General features: G+C 36.3%; 2 protein-coding genes across 2 annotated transcripts; one reads left to right on the forward strand and one right to left on the reverse strand.

The window, feature by feature from the left end:
• Positions 1–2,994: 2,994 nt before the first annotated feature.
• Positions 2,995–3,168, forward strand: LOTGIDRAFT_125184 (hypothetical protein; the record flags this gene model as incomplete). Its single annotated transcript, XM_009061623.1, has 1 exon — positions 2,995–3,168. A coding segment is annotated over one exon (174 nt), but the record flags the coding sequence as incomplete, so codon positions are not given.
• A 1,810-nt stretch (positions 3,169–4,978) lies between these two features.
• Positions 4,979–22,365, reverse strand: LOTGIDRAFT_234326 (hypothetical protein; the record flags this gene model as incomplete). Its single annotated transcript, XM_009061624.1, has 30 exons — positions 4,979–5,789; positions 6,063–6,218; positions 6,976–7,116; positions 7,369–7,513; positions 7,981–8,101; positions 8,650–8,718; positions 9,152–9,298; positions 9,509–9,610; positions 9,882–9,943; positions 10,261–10,547; positions 10,653–10,760; positions 10,892–11,444; positions 11,536–11,689; positions 11,899–11,950; positions 12,202–12,301; positions 12,469–12,496; positions 12,984–13,105; positions 13,382–13,520; positions 13,804–13,935; positions 14,326–14,453; positions 14,721–14,823; positions 15,110–15,293; positions 15,547–15,681; positions 15,986–16,205; positions 16,432–16,674; positions 19,354–19,536; positions 19,796–19,880; positions 20,322–20,390; positions 20,739–20,839; positions 22,264–22,365. The coding sequence occupies 30 exons, from the start codon at positions 22,363–22,365 to the stop codon at positions 5,665–5,667; spliced, it is 4,296 nt and encodes a 1,431-aa protein (XP_009059872.1). The 3' UTR covers positions 4,979–5,664.
• Positions 22,366–23,333: the final 968 nt, after the last annotated feature.

Raw genomic sequence — 23,333 nt, forward strand, 5'->3', positions numbered from 1 at the left:
CTCATTGAACATCAGATAAAAGAAATAAAAGAAGTCTTGGAAAGTCAGAAGACGAAGTCAAAATAAAATCAGGATAAGTCAGAAGAAGCCAAGAAGAAGTCAGGATAAATCAGAGAAAGAATCCAAGAAGAAGTCAGAATAAGTCAGAGAAAGAAGCCAAGAAGAAGTCAGAGAAAGAAGCTAAGAAGAAGTCAGGATAAGGCAGAGAAAGAAGCTAAGAAGAAGTCAGAATAAGTCAGAGAAAGAAGCTAAGAAGAAGTCGAGATAAGTCAGAAGAAGAAGCCAATAAGAAGTCAGGGCAAATCAGAAGAGAAATTCAGAGAAGGCCAAAATGAAATAGGCGTAGAAGAAGTCATTGGCAGCATATGTAACAGAAAGAAGTCGAGATAAGTCAGAAATAAGTCAGAAATAAGCCGAAAGGTAGGAAATTCAGAAGTCTTGGAAAGACAAGATAAGTCATAATACTAATATCTAATAACTCACCGAGGCGGGAAGACCTAAGTTGAGAAGACTATTAATGCATTTACAACAGTTATATAGGTATAATATAGTCTATTCAGGTAGACGATAGAGAAATCATAAACTAAGTCTAAAATAATAAACATAACAAGTACCTTTACACTTCATTATAAAAAGGGATATTGAAAATCGAATAGGGTGTAGTTTATACTATCTTATCGAACTCAAAACGTTTGTTTACGCTTTAAGAGTAGGCGTAATGTTGCGACAACTATTCGTCGTTCGACAAACATTATTATAATGGCAAAGGGGATATGGGTAAACAGCGGGTGCAACTGAATGTAAACTTTGGTTATATTTTCGGATTGTAAATTGCGTTTGTTTTAAAGTTTGTTTCATAGGAGGTTCAATTCGATTCTTTTCTCTTTGTTGTACCACAAAAAAGAAAACATTGTCATTCATAAAGCAAGGCGTTAAATTATTTACCCTATTGTAAGAAGGGCATGCACTGTACTGTCCCACCCTTAATGTATTGTACACTGTTGTAAAAAGGGCATGCACTCATATTTATTATATTATACTATATACTATTTTTAAAAAAGGGGTACGCCACTGCACTATATTAATTGTGATACTGACGTCGAATTATATTTTTGATAAGTATTACGGGTAGCTGAAATTGGTATCAGTCAGTAACATAAATACATAGACGACTCAAACCCTTTACGAGAATTAATATAGAACTGTTTATCTTTTTCATTAAAATTACTTGAAGGCTATATCCCTTAAGGGGCCCTCACAAAATTTGCAAATAATGATAATGGTCACGAGTTTCGAACGCAACTCACAACTCATTTGCATGAGAGTTGCGTTCGAAACTTATGACCGCGACTGGTAATGGCTATAGTGTGAGGGCCCCTTTAGGTGAATAATCAGCATGCTGTATCTCTATCAGCTGAGAAGGCCACACGAGATGACACAATGACTAATGAGAATGACGTATTAATGCCATGAAAAGCAAATAAAAGTCAATTAATAAATAATTCATTCTCACACTAATTAGACAGGTTTCATGGTTAAAGGTGCTCTTCTTGGGATTTAAAATGAAACCTTCTTCAAATACATTGGCGTGGATTTGGTGATTTGTCATTTGGAGACTTCAACGGATGATTCAAGAAATATCAATGCCAAGAGGTTTGACCAAGGATCAGTACTGTTGGTAGAAAGGATCCTCGTGAATCTAAGTTGTTATATTTGTATATGGTCGTTTCGTTTTTAATACATACATGAAGTCTGTGTTATTGTAAAAAGTCAGAAGCCCATAAAGATTCAAATAGACGCCCACAAAAACATACAAATCATAATATTTCTCCATTTGACAGAGACAAATCTTTAAATAGGTTCGGCAATTGGATGACCGAGATCCGAGATAAGTACGAACCGATCCATCATTGGCAAATGGAATATTGACTTGAACATGACGGGGTACATGATATGAGCACACCGCTACCTGGATATACCTTCACCTTCGAAAGGGTTAACGAAAAGAGGATTGACATTTATAAGGCCTAACACTTATAGAACCCTAATTTTCAATCTAACATTTTAATCACCGCTTCGAATTAATAAGTTTGTCAAAAATAAAAACCCAAAATTGTAGTGATTAAGATGCGACAAGTGTTTCAGATAAATATGTGTTCTAAAACGGAGCTGTTGATAAACGCAAAGACATTTACAAGAAACCTAGAATCTTGGAGCTTATAACAAGTGGACACAAACCTTGACACTGACACCTAAACTGAGAATGACCACGAACGTTTGGGAACAATCAGAATCGTGCCAAGAGCAATTTAATCAAATTTACGAATTCTAGCAGTTAAGTAGCCGCTCCATAATGTTCCGATATCCCATCCGTGTATCACGTCAAAGTAACGAGAAGGGCCAGATCAGGCTAGTATTTGAGATATAACCACCCTCTGAAAAAAATAGGAAATAGAACACCTAAATCTGGATTTTAATAAGATTAGAATTAAATAATTATTGAAATTGTAATCCCTATTCAGATAAGATATAACTCCAAACTAGTTTGTTTTTTGAAGACTAAACCAATTTACATTATATCAAATACAAATTTATAGCCAATGACAACGGCGAGATCATTTTATATTTTTAACCTTAACAATGTAACAATATTGTAACATATCAATTGTAACTCGAAGAAAAGTTTTTCTTGAACCATAAATGGTAAAATATATAGCGTATAGCATTTTAAATAAACAAACATAATACGATTATTAATTTCAAATATTTAAACAAACAAAAAACTTACAAATTGACTTGATTTAATCCATGTATATTATTACAATGTAGTGACCCGGGCTACTTGAACTTCCAAATACCAGCGATAACCCCTAATCAGTTCATAAATAACTTGAGTATATTGATAAACATACATTCATATCTACTGGACATAATTTATATCAATACTGGTACACCCAAAACTTTTATTTATTCTCTATAGTCCGAGTCCCGTTAACTATTTATACAACAACCCCAACCCATATCCAACTACCATCTACTACAACTTCCAACAACGATATCAACATCCGCTGTAACCAAACGTGTCATCTTCCAACAACTACCTCTGTGATAACAGTTAGCTGGAAGCGGACGTTAACTTGTCATTTTCAACAACTACCTCTGCGATAACAGTTAGATGGAAGCGGCCATTAACTTGTCATCTACCAACAACTACCTAGTCTGTGATAACAGTTAGATGGAAGCGGACGTTAACTTGTCATCTACCAACAACTACCTAGTCTGTGATAACAGTTAGATGAAAGCGGACGTTAACTTGTCTCTACCAACAACTACCTAGTCTGTGATATCAGTTAGATGGAAGCGGACGTTAACTTGTCTCCTATCAACAACTACCTAGTCTGTGATATCAGTTAGATGAAAGCGGACGTTAACTTGTCATCTACCAACAACTACCTAGTCTGTGATAACAGTTAGATGAAAGCGGACGTTAACTTGTCATCTACCAACAACTACCTAGTCTGTGATATCAGTTAGATGAAAGCGGACGTTAACTTGTCATCTACCAACAACTACCTAGTCTGTGATATCAGTTAGATGAAAGCGGACGTTAACTTGTCATCTACCAACAACTACCTAGTCTGTGATAACAGTTAGATGGAAGCGGACGTTAACTTGTCATCTTTCAACAACTACCTAGTCTGTGATATCAGTTAGCTGGAAGCGGACGTTAACTTGTCGTTTACCTACAACTACCTAGTCTGTGATATCAGTTGGATGGAAGCGGACGTTAACTTGTCATTTACCAACAACTACTTAGTCTGTGATATCAGTTAGATGGAAGCGGACGTTACCTTGTTATCTACCAACAACTACCTAGTCTGTGATATCAGTTAGATGGAAGCGGACGTTAACTTGTCATTTACCAACCAACCCATATTGCTTTCAACGCTTTCATTTTACTCCTATGCGGCCTATGCATAAACAACATAGCTTTAATCAGTGTTGAGCGATTATTTCTCCAGTTCACTGGACTTCCACCTTGCAGGGTGGGGATAGTCTGTAGCTGGGATCATACTCCGCATTTTGCTGGTAGACCCACGATAACATACTATTAGTCCGAATCTAACATCTTATGATATAGCCTACACTTGTTCATAAAGTAACCAATGCCGACAAGACAGACCTTCGGGTTAATGGCTCAATTCCACGAAAAGCGAAAAGAGTTTCCCCCTTTGGCCTTTATTTTGTACTTCATCAACATAGAGTAGCAACGTTTGTAGCATATTGTAGGTGAACTGTAAGCCGTCTAGAATCAAATTTCTCTTAAGAAAGGGGTGCCGTGAGAGATTAGATTTGGAATATAAGTCTACAAAAAACTTACTTTTTGTGTTTTTACAAATGTATTCGGCCTTGTCCGAACTCTAAAACTAGAATAGTGACAAGAAACCCTTTCGTACTGTTCTTGTTGTTACGACATAATGCGATGACGTAATACACACTACTGACGTTTTACTCAAAACTGTCGGAAATAAGCAACAATGAGGTGTCGTAGACATTGAAATAAAATGTCTAGTTCAACATTAGTGGGATTGGAATTAGATTTTCAGTGGAAATGTTCAGCAAGTCCGAACCTTTTACATATTCTCTCTTTACTAGGTAAACCTTCTTTTACGGGCTGAAGTGGGCTAATAAATATTCATGATAACACGTGATTTTTAAACCAACCAATCAATTTGCTTTTTCAGTCGTTTGGTTTGTTTTGTAAACATTAACATGTGCGCGAATCTGATGATTTCTTTGATTGGTTGATTTATAGCCTACAGCACGATGCAACGCTCAAAAATATTGTGCTATTATGGGCCACACCTTTGGTATGAAAAAGGTCGTTTTGATTGGTCAAATTCGACGCCCACAGCTATTTGGATAAAGGGGCGTGGTATAAATGACGATTCAGTTTCTGAATGAATACATTTTTTTTAAGAAATAATTTTATATATAAGCTTAATTTAATTAACAAAATCTATATAAACCGATATGTAATAAGGTGATATGTCGTATATCAAATATGATACAGTCTGGCAAACGTTATTTGGCAAGATAAATCAAAGCTTTAAAACTCTTAAAAAATACAATTTTACACAAAAAATAATAAATACATGTAGTAGAAAAAAGAAAAGTTATCACAGAAGCACTAGTAGGCTTGAACTAGTTCCTATTTCCGGGTGCTTTTACCCATGGGGACACCAAACGCCCATGTCAGCTAAGGGGTTTGTGTAGCCCTAGTGGTACTAGTCCGACAAATCTGTCTCTGCCCGTTTGGACGTGATATATGGATGATAATGGATACTATCACATCCGTATATCACGCCCGAGGAACGTGATTTGTATTTATAGGCTATAGTGGTACCAACAAACATGCTAGCTGGCCGTGGCGTACTTTGTTGTCCTAGGTCTACCAACTAGCATCTTAGCTAGATGTACTTGTAGCCCTAGAGATACCAACAAACATCCCAGCTAGACGTACTTGTCGTGTCAGAGGTATATGCAGCCCTAGGGGAACCAGGGGGTACTGGGATACCTATAGCCCTAACAGTACCAACAAAAACCGTAGTTAGGAGGCGGGAAATAAGCCTCATATATTCAGACATTATACAGATTATGATGCTATTCATTTGTTTCATTTTCCTTCATTTTCTTTCTTTCCATTTCTCTCTGTCTCTCCTCCCTACGAGCTTCAATAACCAAGTCGGCACATTTCTGAAGAGGGGCATCTTCTACAAGGTGACTACCTGCAATGCCGAAAACATCAAGTTTTACATTCTATTTTTTTGTGCCTTTTTACATAGCTATGCAAAAGAAAATAGGCTAGATCGTACTAGATCACATATCCTACATCATCATTGAAAAAGAAATTGCACTACTCAAATTCCTGATTTCAATGGCTGGGCAAAACCTTCCAATTCACACTGATAAAAGATAAGATAAAAGACAAACCAGGTTACATTTTTGCAGGGACCTGAAGCTGGGTTTTGGGAAGAAAATTTTCAATATTCAATTTGTACCTATCAATTTTTTTGCTTCCACTCCATCTATTATGGGGTTCATCCAAGTTGATTTACGGTTCAGCGCCAGTCCGGTTGCCTTAGGAACATATATATAATACAACATATCTAAGATCTCTTTCTTACTGATTCCTTTCTCACTGTTCAAAACTTCACCTGAAAAGTATCAAATTTATATCAATTATAACTTTGAAATATCAAAATGGAACCCAAAACATGCTGTTACTCAGAGTTTCATGCTGTGTTATTTGATTTATTTCAGCCTGTGTCCATATTGATGTTAGACAAGTACACAAGTACTGAAGTTCACTATCTGAGTAAAATGCAAATCTTGATTTTATGTTTTGTGTTTTTTCTGCATGTGAATCCACTTGCCATCCATGATCTGATGAAATTGTTATGCATCTCATGTTCTTGGTCATTTAGTAAATTCATTCAATGAATTAAACTATTCTATTTAATAAAAGAATTCCAGTAAAGGATTTTTCCAGATTTACTCGAGGATAAGAAGAGGTGTGCATTATATTCACAATTATACAGTATATATCATTAATGTTGACAGATTTTTCCAGACTTTCTCTAGAGCCCTCAGGTTCCTGGGATGTTTTCACCCCCTGGGGTGTGGGACTAGGGTGTCAGGGGTGTGAGTCTAGAGTGTCAGGGGTGTGACCAACTGGTGTAGGAGAAGAATTTATTTTGAGTTGAGAGAGCACCTCACATGACATGCTGAAAATGTGGATGAAACAAACTTTTCAGGTTGTAAAAGGTCCAGGTGATTGCTTCAGGGGTGTGAAGGCTGAAAAAGGTTGGGAACCACCAAGAAGTGGTGCGCATTATATTCGCAATTATACAGTATATGTTGTATAGCTATAATGTACTTCGCTAAATTTGTAAGAGCATTAGCCCAACATACCTGGTTTTCTACAGACCATTTCTCTAGCCTCCTCTATCTCAACTTGAGATGGAAACAGATCACATTCTTTAAAATATTGTTCTACATCCCCTGCCTCAATCTCCCCACCGAATGATCTTCTTTCAAATACACCTTCATATCCTGAAATGAGTTTGAGAGTGATGTTAATCAAGCATTTAGGTGAAGTTAGATAGTAAAATACAAGCTTTAATTTTCTTTCTTAAAAACTGATTTTATGTTGAGTTGAATAGTGTTCTTCATTCTGTATGTATTTAAAATAATTAGGATATTAAAAAACAAACTCTAGTCTCCTTTCACAAAAAATTGATCGTAAAACTTTTTGTGAAACAGAACCATAGCCAGTGAAATCTGATTGGTCTATATATAACTTACGCCTTCTGTTGTCCAGGTACACATTCATTTCTGCGATACAAAATGGAGTTTTGAATTTCTCTATTCCATGAAATTTCTGGACACGGATTAACATATTTTTGTACTCTTTCACCATGGTGGGAAATACAGAGCCATAACATACAGCCTAGGGAGACAAAATTTCATAATGAAACTCTGTACAGGAAAATAAAAGATCTTGGAATTTCAGATGTTGAATGGAATGGTTAAAATGTCCCTGTTACGCAGGCCCCTTCAATAGTGACCCCTGATGGTATGAGGAGTGGAGGGGGAGCATGATCTCTATTAAGGTGAGGCTTGCCCCGCATTGCATGCTCCCTACAACCCACTCTCAAATTTCTAATCCTAAAAAATATCCCTAGGAGCCCCCTTGATATTTCTGTGGCCCTTGCCTGGTCCTCCCACTTATTGATACCTAGAAATGACTCAGTTGTGACCCCTTTCTTCTATGTCGTAATAAGTCTCTAACTTAACTTCTGGCCAAACCCCAGCCATGATTGAGAGAGGATTTTTATAGTCAAAAGCCTATTCCCAATTCTACTTCTTTAATTTTGTTACGAGTATAAGAAAAAGCCTAATTTTGTAACAATGTACCTTTCTCTTTAACTTTTCCAGTTTACGTCGGACCACCCAGCCTCGTACTAATTTCTGTATCACGACGGCCGCCTGATTCAACTCAGCTCTTGATGTCCCAAGATGCATTGGATGATACACTCTATAACATAAATACAGATAATCAACATATACCAAGACACAATATTAACTATGTGGACTCTCTGACAGAGATGTCAAGTTGAACATCATTAACTATGTGGACTCTCTGACAGAGATGTCAAGTTGAACATCATTAACTATGTGGACTCTCTGACAGAGATGTCAAGTTGAACATCATTAGCTATGTGGACTTTCTGACAGAGATGTCAAGTTGAACATCATTAGCTATGTGGACTTTCTGACAGAGATGTCAAGTTGAACATCATTAGCTATGTGGACTTTCTGACAGAGATGTCAAGTTGAACATCATTAGCTATGTGGACTTTCTGACAGAGATGTCAAGTTGAACATCATTAGCTATGTGGACTTTCTGACAGAGATGTCAAGTTGACAAACCTACATAAAAAATAGACATTATTAGCAAAGTGCACTGTAACATGCATGGCATCATACACTTGTATTTCACCAGTCCCCACTCTAGCTCTATGAACCACCTCTACTCCATGTCCCGGCAATGTCCCCTCCAAGATAAAAGAAGGCGATACTCACTGATAGATATCAACATGTGGACCAACAACTTCTAGTTTATTGACAGCACTAACATAATTCTTTACATTTCTGAAATATACAGTAGTATCCTGAATCAGGGATGGTTATTTAGTTGTACTTACCAATCATGTTTGATTGGAGCATCAAAATGCTCACATCATGGCCTCTTGAACATAAGAGCTATATGCCACCCCTCCTCCCACCCCAGAACTGAAGCTTTGATGCCCCAATCTCAAATTCTTTTCATTCAGTTCTTAAATCCCTGCTGCTGTGAGCCCCCTTAGACAATTCTGTGGCCCCTACTCAGTGCCACCACTTAGATTCCACTGGAGCTGGCCACATATTCTTGAAAAGATCTTAGCGCTAGGATATCCAAGTGTTGGAAGTTAAGACCATAGGACATCCTAGCACTAAGATCCTTTCCAGAATACACGGACTGATTGTCCCTATCAATTCTGATTTTTTGAGCAAGATACTGAAAAAATTATACAAAAAAACCTACTTTTCAGCTAGTTCCTCTCTCTTTTGTTGTCGTTTGTGTTCATTGTCTATCAATATCTGTCTATACTGTCTAGCCCACTCTAGGGTCTCTGTATTAGGATGTCTGTTATAAATGGCGGCCTTCCTAGACAGGTGGCCTCGGTAATGTCTGCAAAATAATTATCATTGTGAAAAAATGTGAAATCAGGTGTATCAGAAAGGTAAACATGGTTTATTTGCTAGAATATCATGCCATAGTATTGTTTGCAACTGAAATTCTTTTCTTTTTTTGTGATTGATAATATCTTCCTAGAAAATGCATTTCTTATGAAGAGCTCTCTTGTTTTAGAGACGAATTACATATGCAGTGCTTTCTTACCTCTGAATTTGAAGAGCAGCTTTTCTAGAATCTTCCACTCCTTCTCTGTAATCTTTTAACAATAGTTTATAATTCTCCCTAGCAACGTACCCTCGAAATATTCTGAAACAGGCAGTTTAAAAATTATAGGCCTATCAAGCTAAAGGGATTTATCAAACTCTGTTGTGGGCAGATTCTGTTTGATAACACAGACTGTGTTATCTCCCTTCCATCTGGATGTTTTTCAAGCAAGTGGAAATTGCTTTTAAAAAATTTTTCAAAGCTATTCCAAAATGAAGACAATGAAATGTCTTTTGCCCAAATATTCAGAATAAAGCAGGTCATTTACATTAGAAATTCTAGCGTCAGTAGGTCTGTGGGTAACTTATATTACCTTTGTATATCCACAGCAGCCGACATCTGTTTCTGTAACATTGTTGCTTTCATGACATCATCCTGGAGAGAAATAAATTAGATTTAACCTATACAGATGACATTTTGTTATGACGACAGGAAACTGGCATTGTGAATGCATGGAGCCCATCTACACATTGTATTTATAAACTTCCATGATACAAGAACAGTGACTATTCCAGTCAAGGTATAAGATGCAGTTCGTAATAGCTTGACATTGTGAAGATGGCATGTAGCTATGAGCATACTTGTTAGATTTTCGGAGAAAACAGCTGGGCTAAGAGCTGTGTTTAAGCACTGGGGTGTTTTGACTGATAAATCATTTTTAGAAAATTGGCATTGTTTGGAGAAATACTTACAGGGTCTGGTATCTGAGCAACTTGAGCAATAGGTCGTCCAATGTTAGCGATAGATTTGGGTGGTGACTCCACGGATCTTGAACTCTGCACTTTGACCTTTTCAACTGGGTCACCTTGTAACTTCTGTCGTAAGGAATGATCCGGAGTGACCCTTATTTCATCCATACCATCTGTAAGTTCTGAACCAAACGTAACTTGTCTGTCAAATCCAGAAACGGGTCTCTGGGGGGTGGGGAAATGAGAATATGGAACAGCAGATTGTGGCTTTAATATGGAGTAAAGGTAATCTTAAAAATGTTAATATTTTATAAGAATCAATGATTCTCATCTTCACAAGACACCCAATTTTACACGTAACAAAATTTTGTTAAATTCCAACTCATCCAACCTACCTCCAGCAGCTGTCATTGGTTGAACTTGTAGAGTTCCCATCAACCCCTCTTCCTCTATCGTCATGGTACCAGCTGGGGCTGTCTGTAACCCCTGGCGAAGATCATGCACTGAAATAAAACATCCTTATTATAAAAAGAAGAACAGTTTTTAACTGGTGTGGTCAGAGCCAGACCAGTGTTATTTCTCCCCATCACCACAGACTTGCCCCTGATTATAATTTGAAATAACACCAACGTACCATGCTGCATGAATCTTCTCGGACTGTGGGTCTTCCTGGCATGCTCTTCCAGCTCCTTTTGATACTGTTTATGTCCAGATCGCGGAGAGCGAGCTCCAAATGTACCATACGGACTCGGAATAGATGGTGGAGTTCTTACAGGCTGGGTTCTATGAAGGGAGGCTTTCTGTCTTTGAGCCATCTGCATCAACTGAATGACAGGATCTACATTTCCAGGCATACGGCCTGCAGAACGTTCTACTTTTGGTAAGACTCCATCTGGCAGATATTCCAGGCTATATGTTTCTGTTCTTAATGCTTGTTTAGAGTTACTCGCTCTTTGTTTCAGTATCTTTTCAGAGTTACCTCCCTTGACACTTTTATTAGCACTATGAGCAGAATGAGCTCTTGAAATTGGTGTCTGCTTGGTCCCACCCTGCATGGAATATTGCCAAGCGTCTGATATCGTCAAGGTTTGTAGTGGGTGGTCTCTACGATTAGCTGGTAAGGGGCCTTGACCTTCTGATGGAATGGCAGAAATGGCCATATTGTATACTACTTCAGCTTCTTCTTTCTGGAAAATACAAAAAAATAAAATCTCTATATCTCAGTCACAATCATTAATCCAAAATCAAAATCCATTTACAGAAGGTTATTGTTCTCACCTGTTCTCCAGTTTGGCTTTGATCATCGTGTAATGCCTTCAATTCTTCTTCCACCTCATTTATCTCCCCTGTATTGTACTCTCCTATTGAGGAGATTCCAGCAGGTGAACAGCACATCTTCTCTGGCAGGTTCTCCATCTTGAATATATCTTTACTGAAAAGCAAAGAAAATTCAGCTTTAAAACTGTCAAATCTAAAAAAAATTAGAAGCATAACTTAGCCATATCCATGCTCCTACCTCCCTAGCTTAGGATTTTCCGCAACAGTTTTCTATGAAAGTTCCTCTAGTGCTCTGTATCATATCATTGTATTTAATGGCAGCCATTATTAGACTGTCTGTCATTTTAGTAATTTAAACCTTACCTAACTTGATGATGGCCTACTGGAGCACTCACTGATCTGTTTGTAGCCTCCCCTGAAATATTCAAAACTTTTTATGAATTATTCTTGATAAATTACAAACTATCCTTCCGTAAGAAGTTCATTTTAAAAGGTGATACTGGTTACTGGTCAACGCTACTGACTATGCTGCCAACCAAATAAGTGAGACTAGCCCAGATTTGACACCTATATATCTTATCATTAAGTTCTTAAATGCCTGGTGCTGTGAGCTACTTTCAACAATTCTGTGATCCAAACTTATTGGAAAGGAGAAAAGTTACCTACCCTGTTGTTGAGCAGCCAAAAGTGAGAGATATTCTAGTTGTTGATTGGTTGAATGGCTGCCTGCTGATTGGTTCATTCTCCTCATTCGGCGCCAAAACTCCTGCATGGAAATAAAAAGTCACATTTTCAACCTCAATTTTGACATGCAGTTCTCTTGCAATCAAATAAAAACATCCGATTTTCGAATTCTGAAAATTGCTGAAATTTAGCTCTTTACTTCTGATAAAGAAAATATTTAAATAGCCAAATTTCAAAAATCCAACTTACCATATCAAATTCATACAAAGATCCTCCTCTGTAAAATACAAAATATAAATTACTAGCAATGTGGACTCTCCAAAAGGATGCTGAGTTATGTGGAATTTCTGAAGAGATGTTGACAAACACTAAATACTAATCAAATATTATTTGGTATTGGGGCTCTCTACAAGAGATGCTGAATTAACAAACCCAATAATAATCATATAAGCTTTGTTGTAACTTAGCTATGTGGACTCTCCTAAGTGGTTGTGGAGATGATGTGTTGATATGACAATTGGTATCAGGTGTTAAAGAACAATTGGGAATGCCCTGCCTTGCTAGTGATAGAAATGGAGGAAATGGAGTAGGCCCTAACCATGCCTTGCTACAATTCCTAAAGCAGAGCTTGAATCCAACTACCAACTACTACGACTACCAACAACATTAGTGATATCAGCACCTGCTGGAAGCGAACGTTAACTTGTCATCTACCAACCAGCCAACCTTGAAGCCAAGCCATGATACTAAGAAAACTAACTCACTGAGAAGCGGAATCCCCGATTAAATGCTGAATGACCATCATATTGTCTAAATCTGATTGGTTAACACTAGTGGTCATGTGACTTGAAGCTTGGGCTGATACTCGTTCATTTGGGTCAGTCTCCTAAAAAAACACTAAATTCTATGAATCAGTTTAAAGAGAGTGCAGATAAAATGCTCAACAGTGGGATTCCCTTGCAAAGCAAATTACGTTCATCCTCTATGCTACTTTGTCTCAGGATTGGCCAGCAAATACAAAATGTGCAACCAAGTGTATCAGAGCAATGGAGGCTCTGGGTGGACTATCGGGGTAGCAAGCAATTGCTGAGCCTCTGCAGCCTGCTTTGGGAGACTTGACCTGTACAACAACCTCTTGTAAGAAATTCTCAGCGATTTTTACCTGTTCTGTTTTCCATTTGCTCTTCATTGGACCAGGAGCTGTTTTAGGTCGATGTCCTGCTGTAACACCACCAGCTGATCTTAATGAGGGTCTCTCACTCTTTTTAACATACGTATGATTACCAAATTTCTGTTTTGATCTGCAGAATAGAAGATGAAGCATCCCTAAGCACTTTTCCAAATCAGCCTAAAACTTTCTGACTATCGGGCTTTTTGACCTTTGATACAACTCCAAGACCTTTTTGCCTTTGATGACTCTGAGACCTTTGACATGTATTCAGCAAATTTGTCAAATTGACTCGTAGGATTGTATTTCTTTTTCCCCACAAAAACTCTCCCTGCATAAAGAATTCTCATATAATTACATTCAATTCTACTCAATGCTAGGTAGGGGAGTTTGGGGAAGAAAGGACAGTAAATTACCTGTATCTATTTGGTTCTGGTGTTATTCTTCCTCTCCAATCTATTCCTGGTAGGGGAGTTTGGGGAACTGGTGTCGACGTTGAAATATTTGATGCAAAAGTGTTCTCTGCTATCAGTGAACTAGGTGGTTGTCTGAAAAGACAAAAAAAATATAAATTATCAAGGCTCTTTTTTGTTTTTTTTAAAATGAGTGAGAAAACAAGAAACATTAACTTAGGTTCTCAAAGATTCTGTCTACCAGCTGGTCCATGGCCAAATCTCTTGGTACATGTAATTGTTTTACAAGGATAACAACTTAGGTTCATGAGGATCCTGTCTACAAGCTGGTCCTTGTCCAAACCTCTTGGCAATGATCTTTCCTGGATTATCCATACCTATTTACAGCTGGGTCAACTGGAATAATGAGGAAAGATAACTTTCACACACTGATCGAGATAATAACCCATAACCATCTTTCATATAAGCAAAGTAAATGATGTCAAGATTCTAATGCTCAAACTGAGTACAGCCCATGAAACTTACATTGGAGTATTGAATCTCTCTGACACACTGGATGTTCTAAAGTTAGCAGGGGTCATAACTGGTGTAGGTGTCACTGGAACATCACTAACGGCTGGACGTCGAAATCCCAACGCTGGTGGCTGTATTAACTGAAACAAATTACATGACTTAGAAAACACAAGTTTCTTTTTAAATGACAGGACAGGGCAAAAGCCTGTTCTTTCTTCATTACCACATTTGTCTAGCTGTCTGTAGCCTACAGAATTTTCTACACTGATGGGCAATGCTATGCAGTGAGCAATGAGGAACATTTTGCCGGAACTGTAGCACTAGCTTACTCTGATTCCATCTGTAGAGGTAGCTTTAAAGCGAGCTTATTGTCTTTAGTCTCAGTCAAAATGCTCAAAGGTGCTTACCTTTTCTTTATAGAATTCCATCTCATCTGTAACATTGTCTATCATATTGACCACAGTGTCCAGTTTTAGGTCAGGTTTGGTGTGGACTGGACTTGGTGATCTACTGAAAAATACAGTAGCTCAGTAAAGCATACAAAATGGAATGCCTCACAAAAGCACTTATCTCTGCTTAAGCTATCTTGGATATTCAAAATTAACTGAAAATAAGTAGGCTAAAATCTTCTCCAAGAAATTGAATGGCGTTTGGATAATAGAAAATCATGCAGTGTTCAATGAGGGAAATTTTCCATGGTCGGTGGCATTAAGATATCTTTAATGAGCTTTAATTTATTGACCCATCCGACGACTGGACGGCTCAATTTATAATGTGAAATTGCTCGTGCACTTACTTTTCAGACTGGATAAAGTTTCTACCAAGAGGAGTGACAGGTGTCCTGAGTCTAGATTGTCCAGATCGTGGTATATCAATATGTAATTTGGGAACTTTGACTGGGTAGAATTTATCAGCTGTTTCATAAAATTCTTCTAGAGTTTGACTGGTTAGCACATTCTCCTTACCTCCCTTTGTTTTCTCTAAAATTCAAGAGTTCAAGTTAATAGGCCTACACTTGCAGGAATCGGAACCCCAGGGTGGGGACTATGGGGGCTGGGCTCTGGCATGTGAGAATTAAACCCTGACAATTGACCTCTTCAGTTCAGCAGTAATTCATTAATTTGTAGTGTGTTCATCAGGTTTCTTTTTGATGGGATTTTAGCGCCTTAGAAATGTGTTCTCTAGGCTTTTTGGTTTGCCTGAGCAAAGTCAGTAACAAAGAACATATCTTACCAGTTTGTTTCCTACCCTCTTTAAATGCCTCTTTAAGGACCTGTTTAGTTTTCCGTTCAGGCATTTCACCCAGTTCATGAGCATTATATCTTACATCTAGCCCAGTTCCGCTACGTCCAACAAAATTCATTTTACCTGAAAATATTGAAAAATACAAATTTATTTACTTATAAAGACAAAGAGATATAATTGTTTAAATATTTATAATTCAATCTGAAATAATAATATCTTTGAGATAGTGAGGTTACAACGCTTAGTTTTATTGGAATTGCAAGAACCACAGACGTCTGACTGAAAATCAGAATGTTGCAAACTAGTGCTATCAGTCTCCCAAATACACATTTAGTTACCTATTTACAATTTCAAAAAAGGACCACGAGTCCCTCAACCAAGCACCTTGCAAAAGATCATTAAAGTGATAAGGTCACTTATTTTTTACCTATAATATCTTGACCGTATGTTCTTTCTTTGTTAAACATCTGCCACGATTGTAGCATATCAGCTCTGGAGTTGGGAGCAGTCGTCGGTCGAAACACTACTGTCGAGACACTTCCATCAGCTACACTAGAGTTATCTCCCATTCTCGGTGTATTTAAGTGTGGGTTAACCAGACTGGCTATGGAGTGAACCATTTTTTGTGGACCTCGACTAACGGGTTGCTGAATAATTAAAATAAACAAAATTATAGGATATGTTTTGAATTTTACGAAATGACCATTTATGACAGCAGAAAGTAAACTCATCTTCTGGCAGCGGCGGGAAAATCTGAGGGTTTCACAGACGATTGGAGTTATTCAGAGCTCACTTCCTGAAAATTAAAGAAATTTGACCACCTAGGACTATGGTAATGGTATAGAATAATTTATGAATTGATAAGAGGCTTACCTGTATCTTTCGTCCTTTAAAATATAGGGGTGAAGAATAGGCAGTTCCAGTCCGTCTGGGACGTACAGGTTGTTCTTGAGTAATATCAATCATCATGACTTCCTGTTCCTCTACACTTTCTCCACACTCACTCTCACGATTTAATACTTCATCATAATCCACCTCCGTTGTCAGGTCAAGGTCAATGGCACTGTTTACGCTATTCACCGAGAAATCGTCACAACTTTCAGCATACTGTTCTTCCTGTAAAATCAAATTCAAAACAAATTTGAAAATGAGAATCGAATCATCACTTTGTATTCCTGTTCAATGGATGCAAATAATTTGCTCGTAACTTTAAGATATACTCCTGGGTGACTGTAAACAAAGTTTCAACAATTTACATTGCCATCATCAGCTTAATGGATACTAATCCTGAGTTTTATTGTACACAATGTTTCTACAATTTACATTGTCATCATCAGTGTATATGGTATACTAATCCTTGGTTTTATTGTACATAACCTTTCAACGTTAGCTTCAACTCTTTTCCATTTTCATAAACTTTTACAGTATTATACCACTCCTGTTGAATTTTCTAATAAACAATGTTTCAACAATTTACATTATTCCAAGTTTTGGGAACAAGACACAGTATAAATGAAAGACAACTAACATTGAGATCCTACACCAATATCACTGTATTATAACAATATATAATATTAAATACTATATAATATATAGATTAAGCTGGATTATTGGATTAACAGATTAACAGATTAGAGTAATACAATGTTTATGACAGCTATGATTTCATTGCTATAAATTTGGCCAACTGTTCAACTCAGCCCACAATCCAACTACCAACAACTACCTAGTCTGTGATATCAGTTAGCTGGAAGCAAACATTAACTTGTCTCCTATCAACAACCACCTAGTCTGTGATATCAGTTAGCTGGAAGCAAACATTAACTTGTCTCCTATCAACAACCACCTAGTCTGTGATATCAGTTAGCTGGAAGCAAACATTAACTTGTCTCCTATCAACAACTACCTAGTCTGTGATATCAGTTAGCTGGAAGCAAACATTAACTTGTCTCCTATCAACAACCACCTAGTCTGTGATATCAGTTAGCTGGAAGCAAACATTAACTTGTCTCCTATCAACAACCACCTAGTCTGTGATATCAGTTAGCTGGAAGTAAACATTAACTTGTCTCCTATCAACAACTACCTAGTCTGTGATATCAGTTAGCTGGAAGCAAACATTAACTTGTCTCCTATCAACAACTACCTAGTCTGTGATATCAGTTAGATGGAAGCAAACATTAACTTGTCTCCTATCAACAACTACCTAGTCTGTGATATCAGTTAGTTGTAAGTGGACGTTAACTTGTCACCTATCAACAACTACCTAGTTTGCGATATCAATTAGCAACAAAAATAGATCGTACAAGTTTTTGAGAACTGAAAACCTGATGTTTTGTTAATGAGAGCTTTGAGATAATTTCAGGTAAAATTGTTCAAATTGGTATTGATACTATGAAGACTAAAGAATTCCTCTAATCCTTAGTGCCTCCTTCTCATACCTTACAAAATTACAAAACTATCTAAGGTCTTCAGATGATAATCTGATCTACATTGAAGCAATTAATATTATTATATTCAACATAGCAAAATAAATCTTTGTGAACTAATAGGTACTAGATTAAGAACTTGTTTAAACCTATCATATAAAGAAATATTAATCTATATTTATATAAAAACCAACAAGTACCTGTCATAAATTTATTATAATTATTATTACATAATCTCTAGGGCTTGGTTTAAGATTATTACCTTGTTGTCTATAAATCAGTAATACAATATGATATAATTATAACCATAGTTTAAATATGACACCCAACTGACCAATTTCCTAACATCTATATACTAAACGTTTTGTGACTGCTTACAAAAGGAATAAAAATCTGAGTAATGTTCTTGTCCATGGTAGATTAGATCCCTTTTCATTAACTCCCTGAAACAATCACTTTGCATTTCTGAATTATTTGTTTATCTTGTAAATCTCTCCAGAAGTAGGTAATTTTCTATCAAATTGATGTATTACAATGCTGAAATTCTCAGTCCCTACTTGTAAATGAGTTTCTCCTATAAAACCATATACCAACTGTCCAATATACCAACTGGTAACAAAACATAGGCAATGCCAAAATGGTGAATGAAAATTACCCATGATATGGACACACCAAGACCTCCAAAACCAAAAGTTCATGGTATTTCTTTTAAAGTCATTTTTTACTTGACATTGAGATTAAGATTTATGTATTGGTTTGATGGTATTATTGTGTCAAGAGAATTGTTTCTAAGATCTAACAGGATTTGTTTCACTCTCTGTCGTGTCTCGATTATATTAATCTTTCAAAACAAACCTAATCAATATCTTAATATTCATATCACAACTTCAACAATAAACAATTTCACAACTAAATCAATAAAATCAATCAGTAATCACGATAGTTTGAAAAATATCATTTATTACTTTATAAATCTCTTTCCACTAATATCAATAATTTATATCAGACTCAAATTAAAGGGATTGTAAAATTTAGAATACCTTTTTACAATCCCTTTAATTGTATATCGTTGTTGAATATTGACAGTATCGTATAGAGATGTTTGCTAAATTTTTATGTACACCGGGGACACTGATAGCATCAATTGGAACAAGTCTGATATCTGTGGTTCCTGCAATTCCTTTGAGTGTTTAATGTAGTCACTATCACAAGACCTGTTAATAATATCTTTGGTCCTAAAAGACTTAGTTTAATTGGAATTGATGCTATCAGTGTCCCCAATACACATAAAAGTTTTAGAAAATCTCTACCCTTTGTAGATCTATGAGCTTAAATGCTGATTTTTTATTAACCTTCTTGTACTTACCTCGTCATAATGTGGTGGAGATCTGAATCGTTGTGATATACTGGTAGAATGAGACACAGTGTTGGAATGCTGGGATACAATATCGTAAGATTTCCGTCTGTTGTCAGATTGTTGTCTCCGTGGCGACCGAGATTGTTTTAATGCAGCCTCTGCCTCTTTCTTCTTATACTCTTTACCAAATCTCTGAAAAACATAAAAAATACTGTAAATTAAATAAAGATTTGCAACCCCATGCAGTGTACAATGTGGGACTCCAGAAAACATATAGTACACACATTGCATCCTCTGAGCCACATTTCATAATCAGTTATTCTAGTTGTACAGTCATCTGATTGGTCAATAACTCAAATAAATTCTTATTTCAGTTAACATGACGCATTTCTTAAAATTTGGATTATATGTTCTCGAGAATAGGGCCCTTAAGTTGAAGAAGGGTACTTACTGGACCAGTATATAACACATGTCTGTTAGATTTATACCATAGATAGACTTTCTGTAGCACACCTTTCTGTTCCGAGTCACTTCTCCTGGTGATAACAATATTTTATTAATATAACTAGCTAGGTGAACACCTTAGATCAGGCCCATAGCTAAAAAGGGGGGCATACTCCTAAGAAATATAAGCTAGACTGGACTAGCTACGGGCCTGTCTGAGAGTGGCTTTTTGAGCAGATACTCCAAAACCAAATAAAAAACTGGGCCTTGTTTCACAAAAACTCAACCATATCTTAGTGTTCCTGTCATTTGATTGGTCAATCATCATGAACGATTTTAAATTTTATTAACCAATCAGAATATTGCATTTCTTGAAATTATTTAAAAGTTTGTGAAACAGGAATCTTTGCTTATACACCTGGGCCTATAATGGGATATGAATACATCTTGGATTATGGTTTAAGGTCTCCAACACCCCCTCCCCTTCACATACTCCCCCAACCCCCTCCAATATCTCTTGTAAAAAAACTTACTGTTGAATGACTTCACACAGCATCTTAGATAAAATATTGTAGAATTTAGCATCCTTTTCTGTACTTTCTCTGAAATATTTGAAAAATGAGCGAACTTACTTATAAATCATCAGAAAGATTTTTTAGGCATAGGTGTTTCTCAACTTCAGTTTCAAACGCGAATAATTCTGAACATACATGGATTTGAAGGCACAAATTTCGACGGTGAGCTGTGAACACTATTACTGATTAGCTAAGCTAAAATAAAATATGTTTCTGAGACTAAGGACTAGGACAGGTCAAACGGATGGCAAACCTGTCCCTTTAAAAAGTGCTATTCATTTCCAGGTTCAATATTAGATCTAGTTACTGAAAGAATTAAGCTTCTAAAATATTTCAGAAAATAATTAAGTCAGGAATCAAAGATATAGAACTTACATTAAGTCTTTTGGTTTACCAGTTAAATGAGCTAATTTGACGTCTTGTTGATGTTTCTCAATATCATGGTACATAGACTTGAATGCTGGGTTCTTCATCAGCTGAAATAATCATTTCTATGACTAAATGAATGCCATTAATTGCACCATACATTTTTTAATTAACATTGAGCTCCCTTCCCTACCAAGTGGGCAGGATAAATTTTATTTTAAAATGAGGATTGAAATAACGGGAGAATTTTGAAAATTTTAAAAAGTAAGGATATGAAGCCACTTCTAGCTCTTCTGCCCTGCCTTCCCATTCCTCTTAATTAAATGTTTTTAAAAAAAATGTGATTTTGTGCAAGTGGTCCAATATGAGATTGAAGAGGGCCAATATTGATATTCCCTATCTATAATCATAATTTATACTGGGTGTTCAAAGGCATATTTTATCAGCTAGAAACTGTTAAGTATTAGATAATATTTAAATATGGCCCTGTGTTATTGCCCTGTGTATAATAGATATAGAGATTTAAACAGGCTTATCATAATATCAATATTGTCTTGACAAATACACTCATTGTCTGCTAATACTGCATAGGCTGACTGATTTAAAGGAGCATTGTCACTTATAAGAGGAGTAGTATTAAGAGTGAAGAAATTCCTAAAAAATCCTACTTAAAGCACTGGTCAAAGTCTTAATTAAAGAGATATTAGAAAAGGAATATTTTTGAGCAGAATTCAGGAGATTTATTTGGCTCTATTTGCCAGACATGTCCTACAGGGAGAGTGAGTGACTGATTTAAAGGGGCTTTGTCACTTATAAGACAAGTAGTTAAAGGCCCTCTGAAGGATGTTTTTATCAGCGTTAGAATTCAGCTTTTGCAAGTCATGTCCAGGAAGGTCAGTGGGTACATGAATCATGGGTAGAAACAATAAACCGCTATTCATAATCTCTTAAAGTCTCTATTATCCAGTCATTAGAACAGATTGATTTTAAATTACCCTTTAACATGCAGAATAAATACAGTATTTATAATCAATTTGTAATCGATCTTTACATAATATTTCTCTATTGATATCTCAGATTTTACGAGGCAATACAACATTAACTATTTATTAACTCTTAGTCAGGTCATGACATGGAGATAGACATTATAATAGTGTATCAGGTACAATAGGTAGTGGCTTTCTAAATATCATTTGGTGGAGGAACACAATTGCCAAGGGGGCCAAAAGCACAATGTATTTAAGATCTTCATGAAATGAAATTTGAAACTGGGGGAACCAAAGCAGGGCCACCCCTATTTTAGAAATAAGTTATAAGTGGTCCCTGATACACATACAAAGACTAGAAATCAGAATGGTGTAAATAGAAGCTATAAGTGTCTCTGATACACATACAAAGACTAGAATATCAGAATGGTGTTAATAGAAGCTATAAGTGTCCCTGATACACATACAAAGACTAGAAAACCAGAATATTGTAAATAGATGCTTTAGTCTTTGGATACAAAATAAGAAAATACAAAACATGAGCCTACCTTTGATTTTCTCATGGATTTGATTTCGTTAGATCCAGGTCGAGGTTGCTGCAATCCCCGCGAACTGGTGCCAGTTGTCTGTTGAAGTATGGCGGTAGGCATTGTGACTGGGCAGGGCTTCAACCACTTGTAAAGACTTTTTCTCAGACTTAGTTTAATTCAAGATGTCTACCACTGAACGTTTTTTTCATATTAATCTGTAAGAGACACAATTTTCTATATGGTATATTTTTTATATGGTAGGGGTTGCATGGCCCCAGTTCAAAATATACTATTCAGAGGGCGAAAACCTATGGCCAAAAACACACACTCCCCATCCCCTTCACCATTCTTTTAGAATTTGTTCTGTTTTGCCTAGTGACCCATACAATGTCTATTCATATATATATATATATGAATAAAGAACATGTACTATTGTATAGTGACAATATAGATCAGGTTTAGTCTATTATCAAACATATTCACAGTATACAGTCGAACAAAGTATAACAAAGTTTTTATGGCCTAATTTTTTGATACACCTTTCAAAAATAGATGCTGATATATAAAGACATTTTTGGCAACATTTTTATATCAGGGATCTCATAACAGACAGTAGATAGGCATTTTTACTTGTTGGCAATTTTGGGCACCTAACAAATACTTAATATATCGTCTATACTTTAATTACTATATTATACAGTAGTCAACTTACAGGGCAACTTAGTCAAACTTCATGTATCTATTTTTAATCATAATAAGCTAATTACCTTTAATTTAGCTAAAAATCACAGTAAATCACCATAATCCCTGAGTAAAGTTTCAATCTAACGGTATACAGTTTCAATATGAGTGAATATCAGTGATATTAAACGGTCTCAAATCATGCAGAACGATTTAAGCGTCCATAACTCCCGGTTTCTACGTCACGTAGACACAGATATCAAGACGGAATTCACCGTTATGTGTAGTCTTGGATAATTAGTCTTTATGATTGAGGACATAATATTTTGACAGACATGTTATGATTAATTAGACAGATGCTATTTTTCGATTGATATATTTTGAATTATTTGATTGACATGTTTTGA

This window comes from Lottia gigantea, assembly GCF_000327385.1.
Source record: "Lottia gigantea unplaced genomic scaffold LOTGIsca_49, whole genome shotgun sequence".
In the NCBI taxonomy this organism is placed as follows: Eukaryota; Metazoa; Mollusca; class Gastropoda; family Lottiidae; genus Lottia; species Lottia gigantea.